The sequence below is a fragment of the Zalophus californianus genome, chromosome 11 (genome assembly GCF_009762305.2).
Source record: "Zalophus californianus isolate mZalCal1 chromosome 11, mZalCal1.pri.v2, whole genome shotgun sequence".
Classification (NCBI taxonomy): Eukaryota; Metazoa; Chordata; class Mammalia; order Carnivora; family Otariidae; genus Zalophus; species Zalophus californianus.
The window spans coordinates 46,035,015-46,047,779 of record NC_045605.1 but is presented as its reverse complement, the minus strand read 5'-3'; the positions used below and the strand labels follow the sequence as shown (position 1 = coordinate 46,047,779).

Genomic DNA, 12,765 nt, shown 5'->3' with positions numbered 1-12,765 from the left:
TAGATGGGGGAGGCCAGTGAGTGGCACTGTACGGTTTTTGAACTCCTGTTCACAACGAAACACTAGATCTTCAACAGTTCCATGACTAATGTGAGACTGTTGGCCTCCGAGTTCAAGATTAAGGACACTTGGCATACGCCGCTAAAGCAAGAGGTGACTTCTCGTATCTTCCCCCATCCCCTGGAACATCGGTGGTCTAGTCCATTCCACAGACTTTCGAGTCCTGCAGCGGGTCGGGGATCGAAGGATTGGGCCGATTGCGGCTGAAACGTCTTTGGAAGGAGGAAGGGGGTGAGGGGGCACCCCTTTGAGTTCCGCCTCTTTATCGGGACGGCAGTGGGGGAAAGGGACGTACGAAATACTGCTCTTGATAGCTAACGGATCTCACCTCTCCGTGCAAACTGCCGGGAGGGCGGCGGGAAAAGGGCAAGACGGGAGCAGGGAAAGGGAAAGAGCCAGGAAGCTGCGCGGGAGGGCGCGCACGCGCGCCCCTTTTTCAGCAGTGTGGCGGGGTCGCACGCACGCCCGCCTCGGCGGCTGGGCGCGGTTTGCGACAGCGGGGGGAGCGGTGGAGGTGGCGGCGGCAGCGGCAACTTTGCGGCAGGCTCCGGCCGGGCTTGCTTGACGGCGGTGTGGCGGAGGCCCCGCCCTAGGCGGCAGGAACCTGGAGGGAGGCGGAGGAATATGTCCGAGAGGGAAGTGTCGACAGCGCCGGCGGGAACAGACATGCCTGCGGCCAAGAAGCAGAAGCTGAGCAGCGACGAGAACAGCAACCCAGACCTCTCTGGAGACGAAAATGTGAGTGCAGCCCAGAGCAGTGTGGACGGGACTCTGGAATGAAAGTTTTAAATTCTTTTTAAACTCGGCGTGGGGGCGGACGGGCTGCGGTGGGGGGAGGGAGAGGTGTCACCCTCAGGAAAACGCGGGCGTGGAAGAGAAAAATCGAACTTGCCTCTGGGGATTTTGAGCAGGGGCCGAGAGCAAGCAGAAACTTGGCGAAGGAGAGTGGTTTAAAAGAGCGTGGTGGGCGGAGGGTCTGAAGGGGTCTGCTCTGAGATCCTTTTTCGTGGTTGGGGAGTTACTGGGCCTTTGGGAGATTTTGGGAGAGTGCGGATATGAGATTCCAGTAGTTTAAAAGGCAAGTTAAGAGGTTTTTCTGAGAAAGTTGGAAGGAGGAGCACGCGTGAGTTGGCGACTCTTAGGAAGGAATTTAGGGACTGTGTCACTTTTCGACCTTTACAGACCGTTCAAGAGGGGAAGAGTAAGTAGGTCGTCGACTTAAGGGGTTTGGTGACTCTTCTAAAGGTGGGATTTTATGTCTGCTACTGTCCTGTGGGTGGAGATGGGGTGTGCCTGACAGCTTTTCTTCCGGAGGAGAATTGAAGAGGATCGTCTTATGAATCGGAGGGGGAAACCACCTTTGATGTAATAAGAAGAGTCGGTAATTATTTATAGTTTTTACTCAAATAAAGAGGATGATCTGGAAGATTTTAGGCAACAGTGGTAAAGATCTTCAGGTGTGGACTCGTGGTTTCGCAAATGTAAGGTATTTTGGAATCAGATTAAAAAAAAAAAAAAAACTCCGAAATGGATCCTCGGTAATCATCTAGTAGGTAAGTCGCCAGTAATCACTGAAGTGACATTAATTTTCGAATAAGGTTAGCAGTGTCTTGACAATTCATTCAAAGTTATCCAAATGTGAACCTCCTAGGATATCTGAATATACTTTTAAATCTTTATAAAGTTTTGGGGCGCCTGGGTGGCTCAGTTGGTTAAGCGACTGCCTTCGACTCAGGTCATGATCCTGGAGTCCCGGGATCGAGTCCCACATCGGGCTCCCTGCTCAGTGGGGAGTCTGCTTCTCCCTCTGACCTTCCCCTCTCTCATGTACTCTCTCATTCTCTCTCTCAAATAAATAAATAAAATCTTGAAAAAAATAAAATCTTTATAGTTTTGTAGGAGGGTGATGTAAGTTGTTCATTTTCTCAGTTTGGCTAGTTATAGGAATAAATGCTATCTTCACCCAGTTTCTAAATTCTACATCATTACTTCACTAACAAGCATATATATGGCATGGTGTCATGACCAAAATTTTCATTGAAGAGATGAGGAAGGATTTTTGTGAACAGAAGAAAGATATTTGAAAATGTCAGTTTGTGGGATTTGGACTTGAAGTTTCTGGAAAGTGTAGGTGTTGAATGTTACTTTAATCTTTCTCCTGTTTGTGCTTCTCAGTCTTATATATTACTTTCTAATAACATTTTTGACCCTCTTCATTTCAGTCCTTGGAGGCTGTTTTATTTCTGCTTTTAAAAATTTTTTCTGGGCAGATTAGGATAGCAATTAGGAGTACAGATTGGATCCACGTGTTAGGTTAAAATTCCTAATCTTCTGTTTACTGGTTGCTTGATCTTGAGCAAGGTACTTGATCTAATTTCCTTAATTTCTTAGAAATGGGGATAATAATGGTCTTTATCTCAGTATTTGTGAGGACTAAATGAGATAATACAGATAAAGTTCTTGAAAGAGTCTCTGCCCTAGAAGTACTATACAAGTGTTAATAACTGTGAAGACTTTTGCTTCTGGCCCTAGCACAGACTAAATAATCAAGCAGAAATGTAATGAAAATGTCAGTAATCTCTTTAGACTGAGGAAAATTTCAGGGGACCAAATAAATTGAAAGCCTTTTTGGTAGACCCTTAAGAGGATATATTCTTTGCATTCTAAAGCAGTTCAGAACCAAACAGTGGATTATGCCTTTGAGTTTACTCATTTGTATAGGGACTTTAACATTTTAGTTCCTTGGACACCTCAGTGAATCTCAGGTAGCCTTCTCAGAACATTTTTAAAACATATAAAATACAGTGTTTACACATAAATATACATAAAATACAGTGGTTACAAACAAAATAAAATTATGAAATATGTTATAAAAATGCTTTTTAGAACAAATTTAAGATTGCTTTAATATAAAGTGTTTAAGTAGCTAATATGCACACCCAGCATGGGACTCCAACTCACAGCCTGGAGCCTGAGAGTTCCATGCTCCTTGGCCTGAGCCAGCCAGATGCCCCAAGTGCTTCTGTATTAGTACATTAAGTAACTAGATCTAGCAGGGGGTCTGATAATAATGATGGGCCTAAGACAGTTTTTTTGAGATCTGCAACTACTAGAATATGATATGAAAATACTTGATTTCCCTGATGAGAAAGTCACAACTACAGTAATCTCACGTATGTTACCTTTATTTAATGGAAGTGCTAAATTTCATTTAAAGATGATGAAAATTAAGTGGATTTATTTGGCCATTTAAGTTCACAGGCCCTCTGAATTCCACCCAAGGACCCCAGATCTAGGACATAGGTTAGAAGTAAGCAGTGAGGAAAGACAGTAGAGAACTCTAGAAAAATGGGTTCAGAGAAAGGTAATGGGCAGTGGTCATACTCTTGAGGGAACTGAATAGTGATGAGAAGGCCAAAAGCAAGTGAGGAAAGAATGTGGTGTTTGAGCTGGGAGTTAAGGTAATCTAAGCAATTACTACTATGAATGTGAGTCAAAAAATTGAAAGGACATATTTTAAGTTCTTTGTATATGTATATGCCATTTTATTGAATTTTTAAAGGTCTTATGATTTGCAGGATATTTAGGTTCTTGAAGAGTATTAATGGTTGCTTGGTAGAGGGCTGAATCTGAAGACATACTTCGCTTAAGTAACCTATGGCAAGATTAAGGGACAAATTACTCCCTATTTCCTTGTTGGGCAAATGAAGATGGTAGTGCCATATCATCATTCTATACCTTGAGAAGGGGCCAAGGTGGAAGTCAGCCTATACACAGATACTCAGCAAAGGTTTGATTTTAATTTAGAGATAAAATTAAAGCATTGTGACGGTTGCATTTCCATTTGATTCTTTGGTGATTTTCCTTTGGAGGAGATGGGTAAGTTAAGTGGTCAGAGTTAAAAAACAAAAGTGTTTCGTGTGTTTTCTTGATTAGCAGTTGAATTTTGGGCCAGAATGTAAAGAAGCTGGTGAATAAATATCAGTTTTATTATTTTACTTCTCTAGTTTTAGAGGACAGTTTTCAGAAAAAGGTAAGTGAAACATGTTAAATGTTTATTTTACACTCAGTGAGGGAATGGGGCAAGTGTGAGTCAAACAATATACATTTATATGCCAAAGGAATGTAGAGGTGAAATTGCAGATGGAGACCACAAAGTTTTTTCCAGAGTGGGAGGGAAGACATTTTGAGCTTCTGCCTTTGGAGACAGAATTTACACAACTATCAGTCATTCACAGTATAAAATGAGTTGTAAGCTTGGTCAAAGGCAATGAAGAGGGCTGGAATCTGGTTATGTGGAAAGGTGTGCTATAGATAATGCATAGTTTTTCACTGAAATACGGTTATTTTCTACACTAGGTGTTGACTGTGTTAAGCTGTGAATGAAGAGTGGGAGAAATAGATATAAACCATGATTTCAGCCCAGGAACTGAACTTTTAGAATTTTACATTACATTAAATTACAGTTCAAATATTGAGCACTACTGTGTATTATCTATCCAGTTTTTTCATCCTAATCGATACATTCCAGAATAATTAATGTATTTTTCTTAAAAGGTAGGAACCATTTGAAACTTTGAAAACCACCCCCCAACAACAGCTGTATAATACTATACTGTTTTTAGGTGAATTTGTATGAATTTTTTATATGCTTTTTGACACTCCAGTTAACTTTTCATCTTCTGTAAATATAAAACTAGGAAGCAATCATTTAGAAATAGCCCCTAAGGTGGTGTTTCCTAGACTTGTTCTAATAGATGTTAACAGGCATTCCATGAAAAAAGGCTTCTTCTGGAATGAATTTAGGAACTATTGCCCTAAGGCGATAGGTTGAAATAAATCTCTTTATTCCAAAGAAGCACTGGAATGTGTAATCAAAGGAGGTAGTTAAACCTTAGATTAGAGGGCCTTGAATGTATCTTGTGGACTGGAGATAGCCTATACACTAAGTGAATTTTCATGGTTTCCTGCAGTCATTTCTACATTTGGAAGGATTTTACTTTAATTATAGAGAGTTTCTGGAATTCTATATGAGTATCATTATTACATGAGAGCTGTGAGGCAAATGTCATTTGTAAATAGCACAGAATATGTAGGATTTTTTAAAAATTCTAAATGGTTTGTGTTCTAATTAAGCGGAATTTGAATAACAGCATTTTCAGAAACTACATCTAAAGAGGCACCAACATTCCGTCATCCTCAGAGGCCCATTAACCACTGTACTCCAAACTGAGCAGCATTCAAGTGAATTATGAAGACATGTAGTTCAGTCAGATTTAGGAGTCACAGCTTTGGTTTGAATCCCAGCAACCATAAGTAGCAAGAGACCACTTAAGCTCTCTAAACAACACTTCCTTATCTAACAGTAAGGAGCTGTTCCTATCTTCTGTGAGGAGCTGTAAAGATGAAATAAACCAGTGTATTAAGGTGGCTGGCATAAACAGTGCGTTGTTATTAAAGGCAATATTATTCTTACCATTATTCTGATTAGCTTTTTTGATTATATTATTGCTGAAATATCATAAATCCTAATGTGTAGTTGGTTTGCTTTTTATCCTTATTTGGAGACAGGAATATATTTTTCCATTTCTTGCAGAATATATTAATTACTACTTTAAGGTCAATCAGCAGCTACCCAGCACAAAGTCATTTACTGCTACATACAGTATTGTTGTTTCATGTAATTTTTCCTAATTTACTGCTTACAGGATGATGCTGTCAGTATAGAAAGTGGTACAAACACCGAACGCCCTGATACACCTACAAATACACCAAATGCTCCTGGAAGGAAAAGTTGGGGGAAGGGAAAATGGAAGTCAAAGAAATGCAAATATTCTTTCAAGTGTGTAAATAGTCTCAAGGTATGTGCAGAAAGACAGATCCTACGGGCTCAATGCCAGGCTTCAGAATTAGTTCTCAGTGGTAAACATTTTTTGCTCAGATACTTTGTCAAGTTTAAAATATTTTAAAATTAGAGTACTTTGAAGGTTTTTTGTAGCATAAACTGCATAGTTAATACACTCCATTTGTTTTAGATTTTATCATTTTGTTTTAATTTAAATGGGTAATACCTAGTAGTACATAATGGGTTTTCTTTATTTGTATTCAGAAAAAAAGATTTGGGATATGTTATTCTTCATATTTTGATAAAACTTTAAAAACAAAGTCTCTTCCTGATACCTCTTAATAAAAAGAACTGAATGTGACCCATAAACTTTCAGTCAGCATAAATTGAAACCGATGTCTGTGCAGTTTTTAAATATTTAATTCTTATCATTTGTGTTACTTGAAATTGTTTTCAAAGGAAAAGGTGTACATTAACATTTTCTTAATAATCAGTATTTGGGGAAAACAAGGTTTTGGAGTTACTTAAATTACTGCTTCCTCAATAGCATTTTTATTTTAAAAAGGATTAGTGATATTTAAAATGTTTTCCTTTACATATTCATTTTCTGTTTTTTTTAATTTGGGAGTATTTTTCTTATACTGAGTAAAAATATACATTGCATTATCTTACAGATATGTAAGTTAGAATCTTTTCTAAGTATCTGAATATACTTTTAGGTAAAGTATTCAGGAAGCATTAGAGGCTCTGGCTATATGGAAATTATTTTCCTGTCTGTAGCAAAATACATTGCTCAGTGTGTCAAATTATATTCTCTTAAAAGGAAGGGAATTTATCTTAGTATATTAAAAAAAGGCAAAGTGTCTACATTATAGTTTTGTGTTAATATTAGTTATTTTCACTTATTTTTAGATAGTAATAACTTTGTGAATAAAAAGTGAATACTGTTGACCCTTGAACAACTTGAGGGTGCTGCCGCCCCCACTCCTGTGCAGCTGAAAATCCAAGTTTAACTTTTGACTCCCCCAGAACCTAACTACTAATAACCTTCTGCTGATTAGAAGTCAGTAACATACCTTACCAGTAACATAAAGTCGATTAACACGTTTTGTGTGTCGTATGTATTACATACTGCATTCTTACAGTAAAGTAAGGTAGAGCAAAGAAAATGTGAAGAAATACATTTGCAGGGTTGCCTGGGTGGCTCAGGCAGTAAAGCATGTGCCCTCACCTGAGGTTGTGATCCCAGGGTATGCTCCACAGGGAGCCTGCTTCTCCCTCTCCCTCTGCCTACGTGCTCTCTCTGTCAAATAAATAAATAAAATCTTTTTTTTTTTTTAAGAAAGAAAAGAAAAAATATGTTTACAGTACTGTATCCAAAAAATCCGTGTTTAATTGGCTCTGTGCAGTTCCAACCTGTTGTTCAAGGGTCACCTGTACTTGTATTTTATGCACCTCCTTATAGTGGTCCTGATAACTGAAGCTACAGTCCTTTGCTTTCCCTGGTCCCCACTGCTCAGGTATTCTTGTTCATTATGAGACTTACTGGGATTTTTTTTCTAAGGACCCAAATTCAAGATTATTTGAAATTGTTTTATAGCAATAATAGAAGTGGTGATTTGAATGGAGTCTAGTATGCTTCACTTTACAAGGGAGAAATTAAACCTAATAAAGTTTAGTGTTAGAGGTGCTGTATTAATTCTTGGTGTATTTGTTCATTTCCTGTTTGAGAAACATAAGTTATGTCCTTATGTCCCAAGAGATTAAATGCATCTATAACAATTATCCAGTTTAATTTTGATCAGAAGAATATGATTGGGTTTAAGAAAATAGAAGGCAAATATCAGAGTGTTTTCTTAGATGAGTGCTTGTTACCTGACCTCTGATTTAAGTAGTGGCCTACATTTTGAAAAAAAAGTTGTGAGGGGGAAATGGTCAGTTCACCATTCTTTTGTCTCTAAAGTATAGTAACTTTTCTATTTTATGATTATTTTACAGGAAGATCATAATCAACCATTGTTTGGAGTACAGTTTAACTGGCACAGTAAAGAAGGAGATCCATTAGTGTTTGCAACTGTAGGAAGCAACAGAGTGAGTGTTCAGGGGTCTATTTGGCATTTGGCTTGATTATTAGACTCGGGTGTTAAAATATTGCAGTGTAATGATTTTGAAGTAAATTTGGCATAGCTAATTTAACAGTACTCCTTATGTAATATTCTAGAAATTGTCATTGTTAGAACCTAGTATTCACTCCTGAAATACATCTTTATTTCATATATTACTGTCAGTTTGTTTATATTTTGTTATTATTTATTTTGTGTGACTGAAAGAATTGACTCCTATTTTTGGAAGCAGTTTTAATAGTTGTCTGTCATTCAAATTAGGATATAAAGTCTGTAGTTTCTTAAAAATAATAAACTTGCTTAGTGGCTCTCTGTAAATGCAAAGCATAAATCCAGTGGCTTTATATATTTATTGAAAGTATTTTAACTATTTGCGATAAACATCTGTTAGATTTGTTTTTATTTAAGGAAGCCAAAAGTATCTTGAACTGAGAGAAGTGTAGGGAGGAAGCATGCCGGCACATTTTAACGTAAACTACTATTTAACTTTTTAGTTAAGCCAGTGGCTGAACTGGTGGACTGCAAAGACTTATTATTCTATTCACTTCTAAATAAATGGAGAACAGGAAGAGTCCTTAGTGCTTTCCTGGGAGTCTTTGGAGTTAGTTATTGAAATCACCTCAGGGAAAAATTGTTCTCTTAATTTTGCATTAGCCGACATTCTGGTTATCCATTAATACTGTACTAGGAGTTATGAGGAATAACGTAGAAATTTATTGTTGTATTTGGAAAAAAAACAGAGGAGATAGACTAATTAGGTACACGTTGGCAACAAATAACAAGTCATTTCCTCTGCCTTTAGCCCAAGAGGTGAAGAGGAGTGAATCTGAGAGATGGTACATACATTGTTACTTTGAGTAAAATAAAATTTTATGCTTCTTTATTAGTTGTACTAAGTTTCTTAGGCAATAAAAGAATGTGGTTTTTTGGTTTTGTTTGTTTTTATTAAAGATTTTATTTATTTATTTGACAGAGAGAGAAAGGGAACACAAGCAGGGAGAGTAGGGGAGGGAGAAGCAGGCCTCCCGCCGAGCAGGGAGCCTGATGTGGGGCTCTATCCCAGGACCCTGGGACCACGACCTGAGCCAAAGGCAGCTGCCTAATGACTGAGCCACCCAGGCGCCCCAAGAATGTGGTTTTAATGCACAGTTTTCTGTATTTTTGTTTCTCAGTGTTGGTATTCTGTTCTCAAACAAAGTTAACTCCTAACAAGGGAGTTGTCAGCTCAGTATTTTTCAAATCATAACAAGCACACATACATCCATTCTGGGCTAGATCCTTTCTATTACTGTTTTCTAAAAAAGTAAAATTTGGCTTTAGGTAATTTCCTGTAAAACTTCCTTTAAGGAGGGTTAAGGCTCTGGTGCTTTTACTAGGTCGTTGAAATCCTGAAAATTTGAAACTTGGCTATTGCACTTGGTAACATGGGATAACAGATTTTCTTGGGTGTTTAGCCAAATGTGACTTGTGACATGTAGTCTGGTTCTTAAATTCTTTGGGGGAAAAAAATTCATGGGGAAAGTGATACAGGTTCAAGAAAATATTAGGTTATTTTTTCCTAGTTGGGAACATAGTGCATTAATTAATTTGAATCTACTTTTAAGACATCACTGTAAACCGGGCGCCTGGGTGGCTCCGTTGGTTAAGCGACTGCCTTCGGCTCAGGTTATGATCCTGGAGTCCCGGGATCGAGTCCCACATCGGGCTCCCTGCTCAGCGGGGAGTCTGCTTCTCCCTCTGACCCTCTTGCCTCTGCTTCTCCCTCTGACCCTCTTTCCTCTCGTGCTCTCTAGCTCTCAAATAAATAAATAAAATCTTTAAAAAAAAAAAAAGACATCACTGTAAACCTAAGTTTATACTTCACTAACTTGGCCATGATAATATCAGAATTAGTTATAATTTGTGCTTCGGTGTCCTTATTTAAATTAAATGTTCAGGCATTGTAATAAAAAGTATCCGTAATTTCATTTAAAATGACATGGAAGGCCATTACATAGTTTATTGAATTATAAAAAGTTCTGTTTGGACTTTTTTTTTTAAAGAAAAAAGAAAAATTATCTTCTAGGACATAACCTATTTTAGCAGTCATAAGGAATATTTTTTATTTATTTTTATTTAAGATTTTGTTTATTTGACAGATACACAGGGAGAGAGGGAACACAAGCCGGGGGAGTGGGAGAGGGAGAAGCAGGCTTCTTGCCAAGCAGGGAGCCTGATGCGGGGCTGGATCCCAGGACTCCGGGACCATGACCTGAGCCGAAGGCAGACACTTAATGACTGAGCCACCCAGGTGCCCCGATAAGGAATATTTTTTAAACTATTAATGTAGCGATTTTATTAATTTAATAGGCAGTGATAATTTATAGGATCTTTATGGAGTTCTTATATACTTCTATTAAAATTAATAAGTTATTGCTAACATGACTATAGGCTATAAGAAAAATGGAAAGAAATTTATTAAAGTTTAATTGTACATAGTGTATATATTAACTTTAGAATATATGGCAAATAAAAAGGACCACCATACATCAGAAAGTTAATATTTGGGGCACCTGGATGGCTCAGTCATTAAGCATCTGCCTTCAGCTCAGGTCATGATCCCAGGGTTCTGGGATCAAGCCCCGCATCGGGCTCCCTGCTTGGTGGGAAGCCTGGTTCTCCCTCTCTCACTCTACCTGCTTGTGTTCCTGCTCTCACTCTCTCTCTCTCTCTCTCTCTGTCAAATAAATAAATAAAATCTAAAAAAAAAAAGTTAAATATGAGCTGTGTCCATGAGAAAAACATTATTTAGGCAAATTATAGGCTTTCTTATATGTAAAGTAATATGTAAATATTTTTAAACTACCCAAAGACTTTAAGAACTTAATTAAAAAATGATAAACTGCAACTTTACTTTGAGGTATTCAGTTTGAACGGTTGGTGCAATTACATGAATGAGATCTAAATTTAAAACATTGGAAATAGAAACCATTATTATTAATACAATATTTAATATACTCAGGAAATTATATAATACATTAGGCTTTATAATGCTTCCTTAAGTTTAAAGAAGCTGTTTTAAAACAGTTTCTGTAGTATCTTTAAGACACATTTGTGACTAAAATATGTTGCAGAGGTGAAGAGAATGTGGTTTCTGTTTGAGATAAAACTTACTATATTTTTGTTTTTATTAGGTTACCTTATATGAATGTCACTCACAAGGAGAAATCCGGTTGTTGCAATCTTATGTGGATGCTGATGTATCCTTTCTTGAGTTTTTAGTATCGTTGGCTAAAGAAATTGACTTTCAATAAGTATACCAAAACTTTTCTAAATTAATTAGTTCCCTTAAGTTATACTGTCCTTTAACCAGTGCTGTTCCTTTACTATCACCCAAGAGATTCCTCGTATCTAGTTTATCTAATTTTCCTGATCCCCAGAAATGCATTGTAAGGTGAATATGAGACAGTGGGGAGAAGTGGCTAGGGAGAAGAGCATTGGAAATCCAGTAATGGAAATCATAGCAAAGAATAGCTAAAACCTCCGTTTCTTTGACCTTGCTTAGAATTTTATCACTTCAGGGTTGTTAATATTAGTGAATTGGGATTGATCAGAAGCTGTGACTGGCAGTCATACCGAGTATTTGAACAACAAAGCCTATAGGGAAAAAGTAAACACAGTTTGTGTAGGAAATAAAATACTGCAAAACGTAAGTACATAAAAAAAAGAAAGGTCTAAAAAGCCAAAAGGTTAGACAAAGGTTGGTGATAGTGTTTCTTTCAGATCCTTTGAGAAACCCAGCAAACAAGGATATTCAGACTTCAATAGTTTATATGGAAAGAAGTGACCTATAGCCATATTGGGCAAGTCTCACAGGAAAAGGTGGAAAACTAATAGTTAACTCTATCAAACTGAATAGAGATGCATCATCAGACATACTGGGATAAAACAAGGGTCAGCAATTTATAGCCTGTGGGGCTAGCTACCTGTTGTTGTAAAAGTTTTACTGGGACACAACTATACCCATTCATTTACATATTGTCTATGGTTGCTTTCAAATGACAGAGTTGAGTATTTATGCAAGCATCTAAATAGTAATCAAAATTGAATGGAAGGACTGGTTCTGTTTGACCATTTGGTGTAGATTGTAGACCTAAAATGTCCATTGTTTAAATATGGTAATATAAGGAGAAATGAGAACTTCTGTGTCAAAAACTCAAGCATTTCTTTATAGAGGTTTCCGTGTAGTAGATAGTATAATCATTGACATGTTTACTTTTCAAAAACAAATTATATTTCTTAACTGGCATTTCTTAGGCTGATGAAAACTTTTACACTTGTGCATGGACGTATGATAGCAATACAAGCCATCCTTTGCTGGCTGTGGCTGGATCTAGAGGCATAATTAGGATAATTAATCCCATAACAATGCAGTGCATAAAGGTGAGTTTTTGGTTAAATTGCAGATCTGCCCTATTTTGAATACACATTTGTGAAAACTTGTCATTTTTAATTTAAAACTAGTGGAATCTCAGTATCTGTACAATTTCTAATTTGATTTGTACTTTGCTTTTTGCTTCCTTTAGACAAGTCTTTTGAGACCTTTGTCACATTTGATAATACAAACTAAGGAATAAGTGGGAAGTTTTTATTATTTGCAATTTTTTAAAAAAGAATAATTTCCCTCCTGCTTTGCCTTATTCTGAGATGCTCTAGATGAACTATAAGGGAAGAGTGAGTACTTTTTCCAGACATCCT

The 12,765-nt window shown here is 37.3% G+C and overlaps 1 protein-coding gene across 3 annotated transcripts in view; it reads left to right on the top strand.

Moving 5' to 3' along the window:
* The first annotated feature begins 5 nt into the window (after nt 1–5).
* The window catches only part of EED (embryonic ectoderm development), a 29,454-nt gene continuing 16,694 nt past the window's right edge, over nt 6–12,765 (top strand). For 2 of the 3 annotated variants that reach the window (XM_027579787.1, XM_027579786.2), the window contains exons 1-5: nt 8–798; nt 5,769–5,921; nt 7,904–7,996; nt 11,202–11,267; nt 12,325–12,450. In XM_027579787.1, coding sequence (XP_027435588.1) covers nt 685–798; nt 5,769–5,921; nt 7,904–7,996; nt 11,202–11,267; nt 12,325–12,450 — 552 coding nt within the window. In that variant the 5' untranslated portion in view covers nt 8–684. Of the gene's footprint in view, nt 799–5,768; nt 5,922–7,903; nt 7,997–11,201; nt 11,268–12,324; nt 12,451–12,765 lie in introns of all 3 variants that reach the window. The other variant, XM_027579785.2, reaches the window with a different exon arrangement.